Raw genomic sequence first — 20,213 nt, 5'->3', positions numbered from 1 at the left:
CTTCTGTTTAAGATCTGCACTAGGCGCTTGGTGTGGTAAGAATGTCCAGGCTCTGAATCAAGGCTGTGCTTGGCATCCCTGTTCCCAGAACACCAAGCTATCGCCAGGACTCCATTTTCTCTTAAAGAAGCCGGTGTTGAGGGGGGCTTGGGGAAATAGCTCAGACCGCAGGCAAGCAAGAGGGCCTGAGTTCGAGCCCCGGTAACCACATTAAAGAAAAGCAAAACAGTGGGTGTGCGGCATGTGCTTATAACCCCAGAGTCTGTGAGGTTGAAACAGGTGGATCTCTGGGGTTCACCTGCCAGCCAGTGTAGCCTCCTTGCTGAGTCACAGGCCCATGAGAGACTGTTTCAGCCGGCAAAGCAAAACAACAGAGGCAGGTGGATAGCATCTGAGGTTGTCCATACACGAGTGCCTCGCCACCCATACTTACCAGCACGTTTGTGCAGATACACACACACACACACACACACACACACACACACACACACACACGCACGCACGCACGCACGCGCGCGCGCATGCACGCACACACACTCACACTCAGACCCAAACACATAGACACATCTACATACATGCACATACAACATGCACACATAGACATGCATATACATGTGGGAAATGGGATAGGCACCGAGACGCTCACCGCCACAGCGTGGGGATGAAGACATGATGTACCGTGTGTGGCATGCCTGTGGTATGCTTGCATGTGTCAGGTGTTCATCTCAGTGGACAATCGTGATGACCTGTGGAACTGTTACAACTTCTAGACAGTTGCTGTTTGCCTGGAGAGCACCTCTCAGCCTGTGCAAAACCCAAGGCCAGAGATGAACTCACCAGGTTCATCAGCACTGTTCTGCAACCTGAGCACTGGTCCCCTCCCTCGCCACACCCCCGGGGTCCCTCCACCCACCCCATCTCTCTCTAGGCTGATGTATTTGAATCTATGTGACGTCATTCATGAGCAGCCCTGGAATCGAGCAAACCACAGAAGGCCATCCTGTGCTGGGGTTGCCTGCAAGGTGTTTTTCCAGGTTGCGATGCTGGAAGGGTTCAAGGGCTCACTGGGACCCCCATTCTCCCTACATGTAGCCTCCTGTGAGCCCCACTTGCCTGCTGCTTTCTTCAAGCTGTGTACTCACTCCGGCCTTGTTGCCCCAAGCTGAAGTCCCTAGCTCATCCAAGCTCTTTCTGTCAAAAAAGAAAAGCTTTTAGAAATACTTAACTGTATGTCTGTGAGGCTGTGCATGTTTACATAGGTATACCTGCATGTGTGTGCACATGCCTGTAGAACCAGAGGCCAGCTATAGTCATTCCTCCAGAACTGACCACCTTTTTTTTTTGAGAAGCAGAGTTTCTCAATGAGACCTGAGGCTCCCTGATGAGGGTATGACTGGCCAGTGACCCCAAGGATTCACCTGTGTCCACCTCCCAACTCTGTGGTCATGGACTCTGGGGGATCAAAGTCATATCTTCATCTGGCGCATCAAACCTTGTACAGACTGAGCTATCTTATCCCTCTACCCCCAACTCTGCAAAAAGCCTTTTGAGACCTTGCCTTTCTGTTTAGGGCCAGTATTCATCTCTAAAGTGTTTTCTCCAGGGCACACTACTATGGCCTTCCACCTGTCCCCCATGTGCATGCAGCAAGTTTCTGAGCCTAGGATTCCAGGGCCTGAGCCCAGGCCAGGGTTCCCCTGCAGGCAGACCCTGGCTGCTGGGATACTGCAGTTGTGTGGAGTCTTCAGTGCTGGGTGAGCTTCACCAAGCTCCCCGGCTTGCTTGAGCAGCACTCTAGCCCCCAGGACTAAGGTAGACACCCACTGGCAGGTACCGCCTCCCAGGTCTCAAGCTTCTGTGAGAACATTTTCACAGGATCAGGACTGAGAGGAAAACAGGGGCTGTTTAGAGAGTTGACATCTGGATAAGTTTTCCTGTTAGGACAATAGGAAGCTTCATGAAAGTGGAGGAGAGGAACAGTGGGGAAGAAGCCCATGGTACTCCCTGTGCAATCTGGAAGCCAGAAAAATAACAAATACTTTAAGTATTAATTACTAAATTTTGAGAAAGCATGAAATTAGATAATTATAGAAACCAACACATATGGGGAGAATATAACCAAACATTTAAAAACTGTGAATTCTTTTAGAAATGTAGTAACCCAGAAATCATCTAGAAAAGTGTTTATCACACACAGAACTGAATAATAGGAAACACATTACAAACCAAAGCATCCCGTGTATCTCCATGTACTCTAGAGACATGGAGGTGTTATGTGTGTGTGTTTTCAATTTTCTTATTCTAAGCTGGATGTGGTAGTCCCAAGCCTATAACTCCAGCACTTGGAGACCAAGGCTAGAACATTCCAAGTTCAAGGCCAGTCTGGGGACCGAGACCCTGTCTTGAAATAAACAGGGAACATACGTCTTATTTTATGTAAATACCATAAATTCTTCCAGAACAGCTGGACTGTCTCTGCCATTTACTGTTTGGAGACTGCATGCTTCTGTGGGCTGAGGTTTCAGTCTCCTGTGGTGGTAGGCTTCTGTCAGTTAGAAGAATCACCTGCTTACCATCCCCCACCCTCTGTACCCTAGGGTCCCTGGTTACAGAAATGTGAGTCTCGTTGGCTCAGTAGCCAGATCTCTGTCTCTGTAATTCTTATAGGAAGGTATCATTGCTCTTGCTGTCTTGGTGAGGAGGGGGCCTCTTGGGCCCTGAGATTTGATGTCCTCCCTCTTCCAACAAGGAATGGAAGAAAAGTGTAGGATTTATGTCTGGGGAATTTTCAAGATGGGGCCTGGATGGTCAGTCCCTCTCTCTGCCTGTCTCTCTGCAAGCTAATAGTGTTTTCTCTCAAGTGTCTGCACGTTTAGTCTCTCTCTGTGTGTGTGTGTGTGTGTGTGCTTGTGTGCTTGTGTACATCTGGAGACCCAGGGGTTGCCTACCTTTTATTTGTTTTTCATTTTGTTTTTGTTTTGAGACAGCTTGTTGTTTTTATGTTTTTGGTTGCTTGCTTGCTTTAGACAGGGCCTCTCACTGGCCTGGAATTCCCAAGGACGATAAACTGGCTGGCCCAGGACCCATGAAACTTACCTGCTTCCACCTGTCACTGGGACTGTAGACAGATGCCCAGGCTGTCCTGTTTTGTGTAGGTGCTGTGGATAGAACTCTGGTCCTTGCCCTCGCACAGCAAGTGCTTTGCTGACCGAACCGTCTCCCCAGCCCCAGCTGTCTGCATTTAAGAATCCCAACAGCAGTATTTCCCATGGTCTTGTTGTTTAAGGCAGCGGCAGCTAGGAAGACGTTGAAATCCATGCTGGCCCCATAGAAAGCAGAGCTTGTATTAAGCACGCATCTGTCCAGACTTGTCTCGGCTCCGCCTGACTTGAGGGAGCGTCTGTGTTTCAGGTTCTTGAAACAGTACAGCATCGACAACACCACCGCTGTGGATTACAATGCTTTCCTGAAGAATCTCAGTGTTAAAAATGATGCCAACTTTAAATACCTACTGTCCAATACAGGTAAGGACTTCCCAAGCACATCGATAAGGGTTTTACTGTTTGTGGGTTTTTCCCTTGTGGGTCTTCCCTAAGGAATTATATCCTAATATGAAAAATGTATCCACTGCTGAGATAGCTATGATGCCATTATTTATAAGAAAAATGTGAGGACTGAAGGAAAGAAAGGGGTTGGGGAAGTAGTTAAAGGCACATACTGCTCTTACAGAGAAGCCAAATTCTATTCCCAGATCTTGTTAGGGGCCTCACATCTGCCTGTAATTCCAGCTCCAGAGGATCCAGCACCCTCTTCTGGCTTCTGTGGGTAACTGCACACAAACAACACACACACACACACACACACACGGACACAGACATGGACACACACACACACGGACACACACACACGGACACACACGGACACAGACACACGGACACGGACATGGACACACACACACACACACGGACACAGACACGAACACGGACACATGGACACACAGGCACGGACACATAAACCCACACAGAAGCTTGTATATCTGGGAACAGTGAGCTCGGCAAAGGAAATACATATGGCATCAGCACAGGACTGGAACTTGGGATGTACCCTGAACTCACAGACTGCTCTTATGAGGTCCTCTGGGTGTCATTTGCCCTTCTTTCTGCTGTGTCTGACCGTTAAAGAGTTTGGATGGTAAAGCCTTTTCCATAAGTGGGGAAGAAACCAGTGCGGGAGGACTGAGCAGAGGACCTTGTGGCTGTATTAAGGGCTGCCTGGAGCTGTCCAGCTGCTGCCGGTTCTGAACAGAACATTGGCTCACTTTTTTGGGAAGAATGTTTGAGTCACACAGGTCACTTGGACTTTTTCCTCTGTCCCCTGACCTGGGGGTACCCCTGTGATTGGATTATAACCTGCCCTTATTGTCTGGTCTTGTCTTAATGAGGTTTAGCAAAGCCCCTCAGGGCACACCTGTGACAGAGCACTGCCTTCCCAGCAAGCCCCAAACACCACTCTTCCCAGGCTCCGGCTGGTTCTGCTAACAGATTGCTGGGAGCTGGTTCCAGGACTCTGCTCTTTGGACTCAGGTGCTAGGCACTGCTGAGGGTAATTTTGCCATCTCTTTTCATCTCCTGAAGCCATCTCCCGCATTGGTTTCTTCTCCACCGGGCACTTGCAGACAAGCCAAAGGCTGAAGTAAGCCATCCAACCAATGGCACCACTCAGATAAAAGCACCATCAGCCTCACCCTGGCACCTTCCCATGCACTGGAGAGCAGTGAGGGATTGCGAGGAGTCTCTTACAAAGATGAGGTCCCAGGCTATTTTACAAGGAATTTACTCCTTGTCACTTGGGAACATCAGCAGGATAGAAATTACACACAAACCCAAGGAAGCGATGGTTCCACCTTGGCTAGATGAAATAACAGAGAGTAACATGTTTTTCTTTCCGAAGGCCACCTGTTCTGATCCCCGCCCTGTGTCAGTGACCCCGAGGCCTGTGTCTGTGACCCCGAGGCCTCCTCACTCCCTCTCTTGGCGGTGGCTGGCTTGTAGAACTTTGTATACTGAGCTTCAGAGCAGGATCTGTCTTATCATTGAGCATTCTGCAGACGTTTTCTAGAACATGGTGACTCGTCTATTTGCAAATTTAATTCCTCAAAGGATTTTTTGTAGTAGTAGTTTGATATATTTTTTAATAAGTCTTGCATTTTCCAGTTTGGGGCATCAGCGATACAGTGACTTGTATCCTCATGTCGGACCATCTCTGCTGCCCGTCTCTGCATTCTACCATGAGCGTACTCTCCAGTTTCTGTGCCATGGTTTCCTTGGGCATCCTGTATCTTTCATGGCTCTTGCCAAGGCTCAGCATTCCCTTTGCTGCTTCTGCCAGCTCATCAGCTCTGTGGGGTCCACTGTGTCACTTTCCGTGTAGTTTTTATGTTCTACCCTCATGTCACCCAGCCCTGGTCTTTGGCTTGTGTTCTCAGTCAGATCACCTGGAGAGCCTTTTCCATGTCTCTGGTGCCATCTGCCTCTTTCTTCCTTGTATTCCTTGCTCTGACTCCGCCCGCTCCCCTCTCCATAGTGTTCCCAATGATCAAGAGGAACATGGGTGAGTGGGGCGTCTTTTACCCCGCATCACTTCTTTCTTACTTCTTACGTCGTCAATGCATGGCTCTCTCATTTGTGCTTGTCCCGGGGTTTTTGTTAGACAGCTTTGTCAGTCAGAGTCTGCACTTGGCTGGCGTTGAGCTGAGTTTGTGAGACGGGGACCTCTCAGCAGCCGCCACCCCACGCGTCACTCTCACGTCCTGCTTTTTGCAAAGCGCGCAGACACAGGACACAGCTTTGGCTTCTGTCCCATTGAAGGAATCTCAAACACTGGTTTGAAAGTCAAAGAATGTTAAAGCACTGTAAAGCTAGCTGACTCAGTCTAGGCAAGCTGACTAGCAATTCTAAGTGTGTACCTTGTGTGGTGACTAGGAATGCCCCCAGAGACTCATGTAGTGCCCATGGAGTGCCCATGGAGAGTGGCACGATTAGGAGATGTGGCCTTGCTGGAGAAGGTGTCGCCTTATTGAAGGAAGGGTGCCACTGTGGGGTGGGCTTTGAGGTCATCTGTATGCTCAAGCGTCACCCAGTGTGACTCCCAGTTTCATCTGCTGCCTGTAGATCAAGATATAGAAGTCTCTGCTCCTCCCTCCCCGTGTCTGTCTTCACACCACCATGCTCCCCGCCATGATGATAATGGACTAAACTTCTGAAACTGTAAGCCAGCCCCAACTAAATGTTGTCCTTTATAAGAGTTGCCTTGGTCACAGCAATAAAACCCTAACTAAGACACCTTGTCACACTGACACCCAAACATATTGCTTTTAAATCATAGCATTCCACTCTAGCCTTAAAAGGGCAAGGGCATCTCATAATACAATCCATCGTTCATTCAACCCAACTCCAGAAGGCCCCTATTCTTGAATATCCCCAGTACTTCTCAAAAGCCCAGTCTCAGGCCACTGAGATGTGGATCGTATTTGGTGATGCTACAAGCTTGATGACCTAGGTCAGTCTCTGGGACCCATGTGGTGGAAGAAGAAAACACACACACACACACACACTCTCTCTCTCTCTCTCTTGTGTTCTTTCTTTCTCTCTCCCACACACATTCATGTATACAAAATAAATGAATAAAAAAACCAAATAAAAATGAATAAAATGTAATTTAAACATTTCTAAAAGACCGTCAAAAGTCCAAAGATTCCTTCGAGACTCAAGATTTCATAAGTCTACAATAATTAGGTTACATACTTCCAATACAGAGAGAGTAAGTAGTCTTTCTAAAGGGTAGAATTGAGAAGCAACAAGCAAGAATGGCCACAGCAAGACAAGCCCTGGGCCCTGCAACTCCACTCCTGGCATCTGAGTCTCGTGCTGGTTTTACCTGGACTCCAGTGGGTATGGGACCCCTACCTCGCCAGAAGCACATATAGCCTCTCTCTTGAGCCAGATCCAGTCCATGCCTGTGTCACTCTACACATGCTGTCCAGCCTCGGTCGTTTCTGGAACTTTGGTGCAAGCCTCCCTGACTTCATAACTCTTGGCATTTTGCAAATCTCCAAACTCAACACAGGGCTGACAACAGTGCCAAGTTTTGTGCCAGTTTGTCATGTGGTCTGGCCCATTCTCCACAGCACCAGGGCTCTGTGTACCTTGGGGCTGAACCTGGGGCAACAGTGCCCCAGGAAGTTGTCTGGGGGCAGGGAACTCCTTCAGCTGGGCAGTCCAGGCTCAGTCTTGGTCTTAGTTAGGGTTCTATTGCTGTGAAGAGAAACCATGCTGATGGCAACTTTTATAATGGAAAACTTTGAATTGGGGCTGACTTACAGGTTCAGTGGTTTCGTCCATTATCATCATGGCGGGGAGCATGGTAGCCTGCAGGCAGATGTGCTGGTGAGGTAGCTGAGATTTCTGGATCCACAAGCAGCAGGAAATGAACTGAGATACTGGAACTTCAAATCCCCCTCGCCCCCCCTTAGTGACACATTTCTTCCAACAGGCCACACCCATTCCAACAAAGCCACACCTCCTAATAATGCCACTCCTTATGGGCCAAGGATTCAAACAGGAGTTCTGGGGGGGGGGGGGCGTTCCTACACCACAAGTCTCTTCTTTCAAATAAATTTGCATATTCATAAGTTAGACTCTGATGACTGAGGGCCTGCTGACCAAGCCCATTGTCCCAGTGCAGAATGGAAGGCTTCTCCTTAATTGTACCGATTTCTTTAATCTACCACAGCTGCTTTCTTTCCACGCTGTCACACACAGCTTTGTCCACAGCTCTCTGTTCCTCTTTAAGCTTTAACTTCTCTCTTATTGTGACCCTGGGTAAGAGCAGGGAACAGTAACAATGTCACAGCCCAAACACTATGCTCTTCAAATTTCCTCTGTCAAGCCAATAGGGTCCCTCACTCTTGAATTCAGCCTCATTTGTATTTTCAGGACATGGGTAGCAAGCAACTGCGTGCCTGCGTGCCTTAGAGCTTGTGTGATCAGCCCCCCTGAATCTTTATGGGCACCTCCATTGTCTGTACTGTTACTCACATTCTGGTCTTCCAAACACTCACTAGACTGGTCCACTGAGCTCCACGCTCCACTCACAACTCTAGAGCAGCTCAAGCTAATAGTTCCAAACTTCTGCATTTGCACGAACCTTTTCCAAAGGCTTGTTTGTCATAGCAATGGCCCCACTCCTCAGCTCCAAAATACCGGGAAAGAAGCAACCTGGGGAAGGAAAGGTATACATTGGACCTGATTTGAGGGGATATAGTCCTTCGTGGTGGAAGATATGAGACCAGAGAAACCAGACAGATGGCCACATTCTATCCACTGATAGGAAGCAGAGAGAAATTAATGCCGGTGTTCAGTGACTTTTCCTTTTGATTCAATATGGGGGTCCAGTCCATGGGTTGGTGGTACCCACATTCAGGATGGGTTTTCCTCCTCCCAGTATACTTCTGGAGGTTCCTTCACAGACAGGCCCAGAGGTGTCTCTCCTAAGTGATTCCAGATCCAGTCAAGCAGACAATGAAGACCAAGACAAATTTAAAACCCAGTTACAGCATTGGCTGTTCCGAGTCCCTCCTGTGGTATTTCACTATTAAGGCTTGAGTCATTTTTATTGCAGGATAATTTCATGAGTTGCCATATTTAGTATTTGTTCTATTCTGTTGCTTGATTTTCTTCCCAGTTACTATATTACACATGTCTTAGACCTTTTTAATATCTTCTTTCCTAAAACATTGCTTTTTCTTAAATACCCTTCCTCCATCCCTTCTCCCTCCCATCCTTCTGCCCCTCCTTCCCTCTTCCTTTCTCCTCCCTCCCACACCCTTCCTTCTTACTTGACATAATCTTTATTTTTGTTCTTTTCCTCCGTTGTATTTATTTGCTCTGTGTTCCTTTCAGTTTAATCTTCCTGTTCATGGTGATTTGTGTATGTTTTGATCTTTTTTGCTTTGACAAATTCTTGACAATGCTTAAGAGAGAAAGGTTTGGTTTTGGTCCGTGTCAGGGCACACAGCCCTTCAGGCAAGGAAGGCATGCCTGAGGCAGGCTGCATGCTCACCTCAGTGGACCAGGCAGTAGAGGACGGGGAACTCAGGGCTGAGTCTCTGAACACTTAGCTGTCAACTGTATTAAGGAATACTCAACAGCCATGTTTAGCCTTGATCATGTTTTGATGTGGTGTGGAATGATTACCACAGTCAAGTTAATTAACGCATCTGTGATCTTACACAGACACATTTTAGTACGTGGTGGCAATAGTTAACATCGGTCCTCTCCACAAATCTACACAAGGTTAGTAGCCAATAGTAGTGCGATTTGTCCTGGGGGTGGTTTTTTTCCTTCTCATTTGCACTTGAGAGCTGCGGTTGTTGTTGGCCTCTGATTACTTAAGAAGTTTCTTACCCACTGATGGCCGACTGATACCTGTTGAGAATCCATAAGGAGTCACACGAGTACAAACTCATCTGGTGTGTTGCAATCTCAGGACAGATACCACCCCTCCCCCTTCGTTTTGCTAGGGAGGAAACAGTAGTCCAAAGCTGTGTAACTGGGGCAGGTAGATCCAACCTCACAGTCAGGTGGCATGTTTGTTGACCATGGTCTGCCCCTTGTGTCCAAGGTCCTGGCTGTTACAAGCTTGGGAACTCCTACTGGGAAAAACCTCCTGAGACACCGCAGTCCCCACTCTGTTACCTCTGTTAATTCTTCTGGTGTGACATCCTAACCTTACCAGTGCTTTGCCAGGGACATTTTTCTATACAATAGAGTGTCGCAGCTATGGAAGACATTCTCCGGCATCTAAGAACTGAAACAATATCCATGTCTCTTTGCATCTGTCTTAAATTTTCACTTCTGTAATTAAGAATGACAATACATAATTTTTTTCTAAATTTTCTAAACTTATTTTCTGAAATAATTTTCACTTCCTCTTGGACAATTTTATGCACATATATAATAGATTTCCATCCTGTCCATCCCATTCCCCTCCCTTATGTCCCCACTTCTAGAGCCCTCTCTTCCTATCCCACTTCTCTCCACCCCCTCCTAGGTGCATGCCTGTTTTACATTATTCTTTTAAAAATTACCTGTTTAGTTTAATCAGGGTTGTTTGCATGGGTTCACTTGATTCTTCACACCCCACACTGCCTCTGCCTCTGCTGTGACCTTCCACTGTGAATTGTGACTTACAGGATGGAATTTGCTAGAACATGCCCAGGTGTTGATGAAACAGCAGTTCCTGGACTTGGTACTGTTCCTACCTTTGGACTGAGTTCCAGAAATCGTTACTTTTGGTTTTTCTGAATATAGGACAATAGTTTCTAATTTTGGCTACACTAGCCCCCATAGGTGCCTTGCATGTCAGGAGCACCAATTATCTGGGCATGGGAGGCAATCACATGGGGGCAAGGGACCGTTTCTGCTTGCTGCTCCAGGGGGATCCCAGACCCCTTTAATGCACCTCTCTGGGAATTGTGGTGTAGATGTTACCCAGCATGGAAAGGACTCATATCCCACCACAGCCCTCTCAACGAAAAACCAAACTCTGTAGAAAAAAATCATAGGGAGGGAGAGAGATCAGAAGAGAATGACGAGTCCTGGGATGAGAGAGTGTCTCAGGAGATGAGTCCTCACAGGTAGGCCTGCCCAGATAGGCCTCCTGCTCCTCCCTGCAGCCCACAGGACCCTGCATTTTGTTCAAATAGGGGATGTGTGGGCTGTCCTGACTTTGAGTGTGATGTGATATAATGTGGTGTGTGTGTGTGTATGCATGTGTATATGTGCATGCATGTGTGTATACTGTGTGTATGCATGCACGCATGTGTGTATGCATGTGTGTTTCAGTTTTGGATCTCAAAGTAGAGATCTGATGAAGTATAAGCAAGCCTGCTGCGAACCCAGAGCCACCTTGGCCAGGTCACAGCCCAGTCTATTCTGAGACACCATGAGACCCAGCCAGAAAGACTGACTCTGTGTCTCTGATGTGGCTCAGAGGGACCCGGGGAAGGGTCTCTCTTTTTCTTTTCCTCCCTTGGAGATGAGATGTGGGATTCCAGATGACTGGCAGCCTGTTAGCTGTCGCTGAAGTAAGCATGCCTCATTTGGCTGTGGCTTATTTGCAGACATTTTAGGAAATAAATCTGGGGAACCATTTGTGCCTCTTCACATCCGACGCTGAGAGACAAGATGGCTGCACTTGAGACACACTTCTTCTGCTGCTGCTATGAGAAGCCCACAGGCTTGTTGAACAAAAGCCAAATGCATAAAACCCCAAACAAACCCAATCCCATGTCCCTGGGTCACACACCTACGAACCCTATACCTCTGCTGGGTCAGATCCTCCCAAGTTATTTTTTTCTGATGCATAAGTAGGTAGATGATGGATAGATAAGACATACAAAATAAGTGAGAAAATGAAAATTAAATTATATTAAGTGCCCTTTAAGTCACATTGCAAAGAAACTGTCATGTTTGTGTCACAGACAGGTCTCTCTTGTTTTTTACCATTTATTTTATTGTGTGTGTTTTTCTGCTATGTCCATTTGGGTACCTCATCTATGTCGGTCAGTCAAGAGCATCAAATCTTTTGGAAATGGACTTGCGGACAGTTGTAAGTGGCCATGCGGGTGTTGGGAGTTGAACCTGGGTCCTCTTCAAAATCCACAAGGGCTTTTAGCGTCTGAGCCATCTCTCCAGTCCAGGTCTTTGTTTTTGACTGCTGTGTTCTATTGCGTAGTCTTGGCGACATCCATGTGCTCCCTGTGAACACCGCTGGGAGAGTTGTGTCGTGGGCTCTCTGACACTGCAGAAAGTGTCCTTGCATGCACACCTGTGCCAGGTGGTCTGCTGTGGCGCAGACAAGTGAGCAGTACAGCTCAGGGGTCAGAATGTTCGCGCGTGGATAGCTTCCGTGCCAAGTGGGGGCTGCTTCCTGCCATTGTCCTATATCAGCCTGTGTGTGTGTGTGTGTGTGTGTGTGTGTGTGTATGCACATTCATGTGTGTGTGTCTATATATGTGTGTGGTGTACAAGTCTGTGCACACATATGTGTAGGTATACTCTCCTGAGGACTATCCAGGTATCTGCCTCTACTCTCTCTGTCTTGGTTGTAGGAACACCCACTGAACCTGGGGCCTGCCACTTCAGCCCTTGATACCTGCCCATCTCTCTGAAACCCCAGCACTGGGTTATGGGTGTGTGGAGCCATTCCTGGCTTGGGATTCGAACTCAGTTCCTCTTGTGCAAACTTTAGCCCTGAGTCCTCGGCCTCCTCGTTCTCATCCTTCTTAATTCTCACCACAATAAGTAGTGTATCCTTGTTATTGTAAGTAGATTTTTTAAATTATCCGTGATTGGAACCCTTTTTATACACGTACTATACTTTTCTTTGTATGCCCGTCTCCATCGCTAGCCTTTGGATATTCACATCTGCTCAGGCTGCCTGTAAACACTGAATCCACCTGCCTCAGCCTGCTGAGCTGGGATCACAGATGTGGCCACACACTGGCTTCCTGCTCCCGTAAGTGAAGAGAGGTTTTCCCTGCTCGATTTCCTTCCACTGCTCTCTGCAGAGAACCTGCCTAAGAGCAAATGGTTTCTGGCTTTGATGTTTTCGCTGTCTCTGGTGAAGTCTGTGCCATACAGAAAGGCACTAGTTTCCTATCTTGGCATACAGAAACATGCAGAAGGCTAGCCCACATTTCAGGGTCTATCCTGGTGTATAGTAACCCACAGAAGGCTAATTTCCTTCCTTTTTTCCTCCAGTCATCAGTCTGTTTCAGTGTAGTGAATGCAGTGACCCATCCTCGTCTTCATTCATTCATCTTAATTTTTACCAAGTATGTGATGAACGGAAGCAAATGGCTCAGGAATGGCCTTTACAATGTGAATAACACACCGTGGTCTTTTCTTAACAGAACCCTCAAGGGAGAATCAACAAGCCAAAAATGGCAAGAGGCTGCTCGACACTGTATCATCTGAGGATGTCTGGAAGAACTACTCCTTAGATGACCTGGAGAAGACCTTTTGCCAAGAGGTAAGAGCTGAAGTGTGACCACAGGCTAGCCGACAGCCACAGAAGCAATTTCTGTTGGGGTGTTACCCTGGACACTTCTGTCAGGTGTTACTCTGGACACCTCTATCAAGGTGTTACTCTGGACACTTCTGTTAGGTGTTACCCTGGACACCTCTATCTGGGTGTTACTCTGGACACTTCTGTCAGGTGTTACCCTGGACACTTCTATCAAGGTGTTACTCTGGACACTTCTGTCAGGTGTTACTCTGGACACCTCCATCTGGGTGTTACTCTGGACACTTCTGTCAGGTGTTACCCTGGACACTTCTATCAAGGTGTTACTCTGGACACTTCTGTCAGGTGTTACTCTGGACACCTCCATCTGGGTGTTACCCTGGACACTTCTGCCAGGTGTTACCCTGGACACCTCTATCAAGGTGTTACTCTGGACACTTCTGTCAGGTGTTACTCTGGACACTTCTATCAAGGTGTTACTCTGGACACTTCTGCCAGGTGTTACTCTGGACACTTCTGTCAGGTGTTACTCTGGACACTTCTATCAAGGTGTTACTCTGGACACTTCTGTCAGGTGTTACTCTGAACACTTCTGTCAGGTGTTACTCTGGACACTTCTGTCAGGTGTTACCCTGGACACTTCTGTCAGGTGTTACCCTGGATACTTCTGTCAGGTGTTACCCTGGACACTTCTGTCAGGTGTTACCCTGGATACTTCTGTCAGGTGTTACCCTGGACACTTCTGTCAGGTATTACCCTGGATACTTCTGTCAGGTGTTACTCTGGACACTTCTGTCAGGTGTTAACCTAGACACCTCTATCCAGGTGTTACTCTGGACACTTCTGTCAGGTGTTACTCTGGACACTTCTGTCAGGTGTTACTCTGGACACTTCTGTCAGGTGTTACCCTGGACACTTCTGTCAAGTATTACCCTGGATACTTCTGTCAGGTGTTACCCTGGACACTTCTGTCAGGTATTACCCTGGATACTTCTGTCAGGTGTTACTCTGGACACTTCTGTCAGGTGTTAACCTAGACACCTCTATCCAGGTGTTACTCTGGACACTTCTGTCAGGTGTTACTCTGGACACTTCTGTCAGGTGGTACCCTGGACACTTCTGTCAGGTGTTACTCTGAATACCTCTTTCAGGGTGTTACTCTGGATACTTCTGTCAGGTGTTACTCTGGACACTTCTGTCAGGTGTTACCCTGGGCACTTCTATAGGGGTGTTACCCTGAACACCTCTGTCAGGGTGTCACTCTGGACACTGTTAGGTGTTACCCTGGACAATTCTGTCAGGTATTACCCTGGACACTTCTGTCAGGTGTTACCCTGGACACTCTGTCAGGTGTTACTCTGGATACTTCTGTCAGGTGTTGCCCTGGACACCTCTGTCAGGTGTTACCCTGGACACTTCTGTCAGGTGTTACCCTGGACAATTCTGTCAGGTGTTACCCTGGACACTTCTGTCAGGTGTTACCCTGGACACTTTTGTCAGGGTGTTACCCTGGATACCTTTGTTGGGGTACTCTGAATACTTCTCTTTGGGTGTTATCCTGGATACTCTGTTGGGGTGTTACTCTGGAAACTTCTGTCGGGGTGTGACTCTGAAACTTTGTTTTGCTCCCAGCAGCACCCCTCCGACTGCCAGAGACCTCTCCTCAGGATGTACTGATGAGGCCAACAGTGACTGAGCTAATTCTGTGTGGGAGCATGGGGTGTTGCCATGGGGATGTATACATACGAATGGGGTATGAGTGTGAGAGGCATGGGTGTGTGGGGCGAGTGTAAGGTGTGTAGGTGTGGGGTGTGATTGTAGGGGGAATGGATGTGTAGTGTGAATGTAAGATGTGTAGGTGTGGGGTGTGAGTGTGATGGGCATGGGTGTGTGGTGTGAGTGTAAGGTGTGTAGGTGTGGGGTGTGAGTGTAAGGTGTATAGGTGTAGGGTGTGTAGGTGTAGGGTGTGTAGGAGAGGATGTGTAGGTGTAGGGTGTGTGGGTGTAGGAATGTGTGGGTGTAGGTATGTGTGGGTGTAGGGTGTGTGGTTGTAGAGTGTGTAGGTGTAGGGTGTGTAGGTAGAGGATGTGTAGGTGTAGGGTGTGTGTGTATAGAGTGTGTAGGTGTAGGGTGTGTTGGTAGAGGATGTGTAGTTGTAGGGTGTGTGGGTGTAGGTATGTGTGGGTGTAGGGTGTGTAGGTATAGCTATGTGTTGGGAGTGTGAAGTATGAATGTGGGGAACATAGATGTAAGGTATGAATGTGGGAGTATTGAGGTGTGGGGTTTGAATGTGGTGTGTGTGTGTGTGTGTGTGTGAATATGATCTGTGGTATAAACGTGTGGGGTGTAGGTTTGGAGTGTGCATGTATGAGGTGTGACTTTGGAGTGTGGAAGTGGGGATATGTGGGTGTCAGTTGTGAGCCCGGAAGGTATGCATGTGTGGGTATGTGTCTGTGATATGAGTTTGCTGTCAGCACATGTGTGTGCAGGTGCAGAGCCCATGAGTGTCCATGTCAGCCGACTTCCTCTGTCACTCTCCATTTTGGTGGATAGGGTTTGCCGTGAACCTAAGCTCTCCATTTTGCCTGTGCTGGCTGATGGGTGAGAGCTCAGGACCTGTCTGTCCCCAGCCACCAACCCCGTGGCTACAGGCATACATGACCATGCGATAACACAGCTGCTGGGGGTTTGAACTCACGTCTTCTGATGTCCGCTTTTACCCACAAAGCCATCTCCCCAGCCCGAGAAGTTAATTTTAACTGTATCTTCTGTGCTACTTGCTGGCTAACAGGAAAAAAAAATACAGAAAACATATAAAGGAATGGTACCATGGGTTGTGTGACATAAAAGAAACTTGACTGAAGAGGCCTCTTCTAACCTTGGGTGTGAGTCGGTTGTTAATGAAGAAATGAACAGGGATCTTCTAACTTTGGGTTGGGGTTTGGTCATTATCTCTGGTCTTTATATTTGGATTATATATGTACTTTTTGAAAAGTTAAGCTTGAGGATTTCTCCTATGTTTAAATCCTGTGAAGGTGTAGCAGTTGGGGCAGTATAGAGCTGGCGCAGCAGTGGACAGCCAGTGCAGGTTGGGAAGGCAATTTCAATGGGTCAAGTTGTGCCAGGAGTTCAGCCTAGATTTCTGGTTTCATTTCTGTTGCTGTGAGAAAACACCCAACAGAAAGCAGCTTGGGGAGAAAGAGATTTATTTCAGCTTACAGCTTCGGTTCATCATTGTGGGGTAGTCAAGGCACGAACTTCCAGCTAAACACATCCTGCCCACAGTCAGGAGCAGAGAGAAATGAGGCTCGATGCTCGCTTGATTGCATTCAGATCATTCTCTCTACCCATGCACAGTTTAGGGCCCTGCCTAGGGAATGGCGCTGCCCACACTGGGCCGAGTCTTCCTGTGTCAGTTAACTTAAGACCATCTCCCACAGACAGGCCAACCTGATAGGAACAGTCTCTCACTGAGTGGTTGTAGGTCCTGTCAAGACAACAGTTAAAGCTAGCTGTCACACAGCTTACACACACAGCACGGGATATTTCAGTGAAGCACTGGAGGGGCAAGTTAGCTATGAAATTATTATCCACTAGAACATCACTGTCGGTAATGAAATTATCATTGAGATAATTTGTTTGCCAGACACTTTGGGAGGAAAGCTTGTCACCTATTAAGTCCTCAACAAAGCCAATCTCTATACATAGGGACTACTGTAAACTTCAAGTAAGCGGTGTGGATGAAAGCGATTTTTGTGGTATTGAGTATTGGACCGTGCCGAGCAAGACCTCTACCACCAAACTGAAGCTGCAGCCCCAGTCCAGGGGAAAATTGAAAGTTCGAAATTAAAGTGTCTATGAGTATGAAGGAAAGCCAAAAAAAAAAAAAAAAAAAAAAAAAAAAAAAAGGAAGAAGGCAAAGTTTCACAGCATAAAAATGGAAACGTATTTTTTGTACAGTAAAACTTTATATGAACATGAGACCAGCCTGGCAAAATATGATGGCACAAATGACAAATGAATAATAACTGTGCCTTTTAAAAATGGTCTTTTTATTTTTATTTATTTATTTATTTGTGTGTGTGTGTGTGTGTGTGTGTGTGTGTAGGTACCCAAGGAGGCCAGAAGAGGGCGCTGGATTTTCTGGAGCCAAAGTTAACAGGTGATTGTGAGCTGCCCAACTTGGAAACTTAAGTCAGATCTGCAACAGCACACTGAACCATCCCTGCAGCCTCAATAACCGTTTTTAATGTACACAGAATTTTGCAAATTGAATGTGGACATTTCAGTGAGGAAACCCTGACAAAGCCGGCGTCAGTGAAAGGAACCGAGAAAGGACAATGTTCATATCTACTGATAAACTGGCAGAGCTCATTTTCTCTTCTTGGCGAATGACCTCATTGTATCCATGAAAATGTGACCTTCAGAAAATACACAATCTTCAAAAAAAAAAAAAAAGTGAGCTTCTTTGGAAAGCACATGCAGGAAATAGGAAGTCGTCCACAAACCCCAATCCCCAACCCAGAGCAGCCCAGCCTGCCTTTGTGACCACTGTTCAAGTTCTTTTTTGTTCAGGTGTGGAAAGATGGCTGCATTAACAAGCAGGCAAAAGATAGACAGGCTTTTCTAAGAAGCCCGTTCCTGGGCATTGTGGTGCTGGGCTGAAGATGCTGAGGCGGGGGGTATCAGAGTTCCAGGCCAACCTGAGTTACACAGAAAGGCCACGTCTCAAAAGAAAACACTAAAAAAACAAAACAAAAACATACACTTTTAATTTAAATGTTGTTGATTTTACCAGGAGTAAAACAAGCCTCAGTATCACGTGATATCAAGATTAACCCTGTCCATGGGTCATGCCTCAACAGGCCAAATCTCTGGTGCCCTGGAATTACCAATTCAGTCCCAGAATGATAGACACTGTGAGAGCACCAAGGCAGGAGGCGGGTACACAATGCGTCCCAACGTCCAAGCAGTGTGGCTCTGGGGTCCCAGCTGTCACCACCTGCTACAGCACTGCCAATCACAAATGACAGGAAGACATCCTGGAACTTCGGATGTCTGTTTCCCACACAACATATTAAGTCCCTGAAGGGACATTAACACCACGAAAGGGATGGAGAGAACCAGGCAGAGCTGAAGAGGTGGTGATGTTTGTGAAGAGGCTGGCTCGCTGCCGTGGAACTTGGTGACAAGTGACAACTGACTGACACTTGCTGTGCTTCCTCTGCCCAGCCCCCCATCCCACAGATCTTGGTGTCTATGTTATGTTCTTGGAGTTGGTAATATTTATATTCTGTACAGTTATGGCAATCCCCAGATGGCTGGCCTTCCTGTCATACTCAGCTATATTTGGTGGTCACCGGTGGAGTTTGGTGCGCTGGGCATTTCTCTCTCTCTATTACTGATTTATTTTTGCTTGGCTAGGTTTCTTTGTCTGGTAATAAGAAAGACTCACGGTGCCCTGTTTCCCTTGCATCCACACATAGGAAGCCGTGTGCCTTGTGTGGTTAGACCTGAGCAGAGTCTGGCTGTGCATGGCTATACCATGAGTTCGTTTCATCGTAATGGAGTGCATGTTTTTCCATTGCCCTTGGCTTCCGCTGCTGCTCTGACGTTCCAAGGTCATCCTGATGGCTCTCCTGCAGCTGATTCCCGGTGTCCCAAATATGTTTTTCTGTCAACCCATGAAATGTAAAAGCCACGCTGAGCTATGTGTGTCCTAGCTCAGAACATTTTGACAGCAGTTCTTGGAGCATGGGACCATTCTTGAGATTCAGCTTCAGGAATTCACAGATCCTGTGAATATCCTAGGTCCTAACACACACACACACACACACACACACACACACACACACACACACACACACCTTCTTCCACTCTTCCTCTCCCTCATGCCTTCAGTACTGTCCCTAGTTGTCTTTGAACTGGGTCATCTTGCCCTGATGGCCACCATGTTACCTGCTCTAGGTTGCATTAATTCTTCCATCTTAGCTTTCTCTGCTTTGAGATTCCTCCACCCTGTTAGTGCTCAGCTGACCCCATCTTTTCCCTGTTGTTTGTGATTTTATTACCTCTTGTACTACTGTCATTTTTATTGCCACAACCTCAGCTCTAACATTTCCTTATCTCTTACTGTTTGATTATTTCGGGACACCCTTCTAAAGAATTTGTTCTTTTACTGTGTGACATTTTCACAAAAGGTGCTTATTTGTTGATGTTCCGTGCACAATGCATCCTTTGTCTCCCGTTGCTTGTCTGTCAGTCCTGGCTGTGCCCACTCTGTGGTTTTTCCCATGTGTGTTTAGAATATGGTACACCCATGTGAAAATGCAGCTGCCTTGGCACCTTCCTGGTGCAGTCTTCAGTTGTCACCGACCCCTGCAGCGTGTCTGTCATCACCTCCTCCTGCACAGAGTCTGTCATCACCCTCTCCTGCCCAGTATGTGTCACCTCCTTCTGCCCAGTGCGTGTCACCTCCTCCTGCCCAGTGTGTGTCACCTCCTTCTGCCCAGTGTGTGTCACCTCCTTCTGCCCAGTGTGTGTCTCCTCCTCCTGCATAGTGTGCTGTCACCTCCTCCTGCAGAGTATCTGTATCACCTCCTTCTACACAGTGTGTCACCTCCTTCTGCCCAGTTTGTATGTCACCTCCTCCTGCTCAGAGTATGTGTCATCTCCTCCTGCCCAGTGTGTGTGTCACCTCCTGCTGCCCAGTGTGTGTGCCACCTTCTCCTGCACAGTGTGTGTGTCACCTCCTCCTGCACAGTGTGTGTGTGTCACTTCCTTCTGCACAGTGTGTGTTATCTCTTCCTCCTGCACAGTGTGTGTGTGTCACTTCCTCCTGCACAGTGTGTGTGTGTTACCTCCTCCTGCCCAGTGTGTGTGTGTGTCACCTCCTGCTGCCCAGTGTGTGTGCCACCTTCTCCTGCACAGTGTGTGTGTCACCTCCTCCTGCACAGTGTGTGTGTGTCACTTCCTTCTGCACAGTGTGTGTTATCTCTTCCTCCTGCCCAGTGTGTGTGTGTCACCTCCTCCTGCACAGTGTGTGTCACTTCCTCCTACACCGTGTGTGTTATCTCTTCCTGCACAGTGTGTGTGTCACCTCCTCCTGCCCAATGTATGTGTGT

General features: G+C 47.5%; 1 protein-coding gene across 2 annotated transcripts in view; it reads left to right on the top strand.

Annotated features, from left to right (window-relative positions):
• Efcab6 (EF-hand calcium binding domain 6) overlaps window positions 1-20,213 on the top strand; it is a 177,819-nt gene that overhangs the window by 58,493 nt on the left and 99,113 nt on the right. Inside the window, exons 7-9 of one of the 2 annotated variants that reach the window (XM_052161364.1) lie at window positions 3,412-3,524; window positions 4,553-4,555; window positions 12,977-13,095. In XM_052161364.1, the coding sequence (XP_052017324.1) occupies window positions 3,412-3,524; window positions 4,553-4,555; window positions 12,977-13,095 (235 nt within the window). The remainder of the gene's footprint in view (window positions 1-3,411; window positions 3,525-4,552; window positions 4,556-12,976; window positions 13,096-20,213) is intronic. The other variant, XM_052161365.1, reaches the window with a different exon arrangement.

The sequence above is a fragment of the Apodemus sylvaticus genome, chromosome 17 (genome assembly GCF_947179515.1).
Source record: "Apodemus sylvaticus chromosome 17, mApoSyl1.1, whole genome shotgun sequence".
Lineage (NCBI taxonomy): Eukaryota > Metazoa > Chordata > Mammalia > Rodentia > Muridae > Apodemus > Apodemus sylvaticus.
Note: the sequence above shows the minus strand (reverse complement) of the source record. Positions and strands in the feature narration are given on the sequence as shown.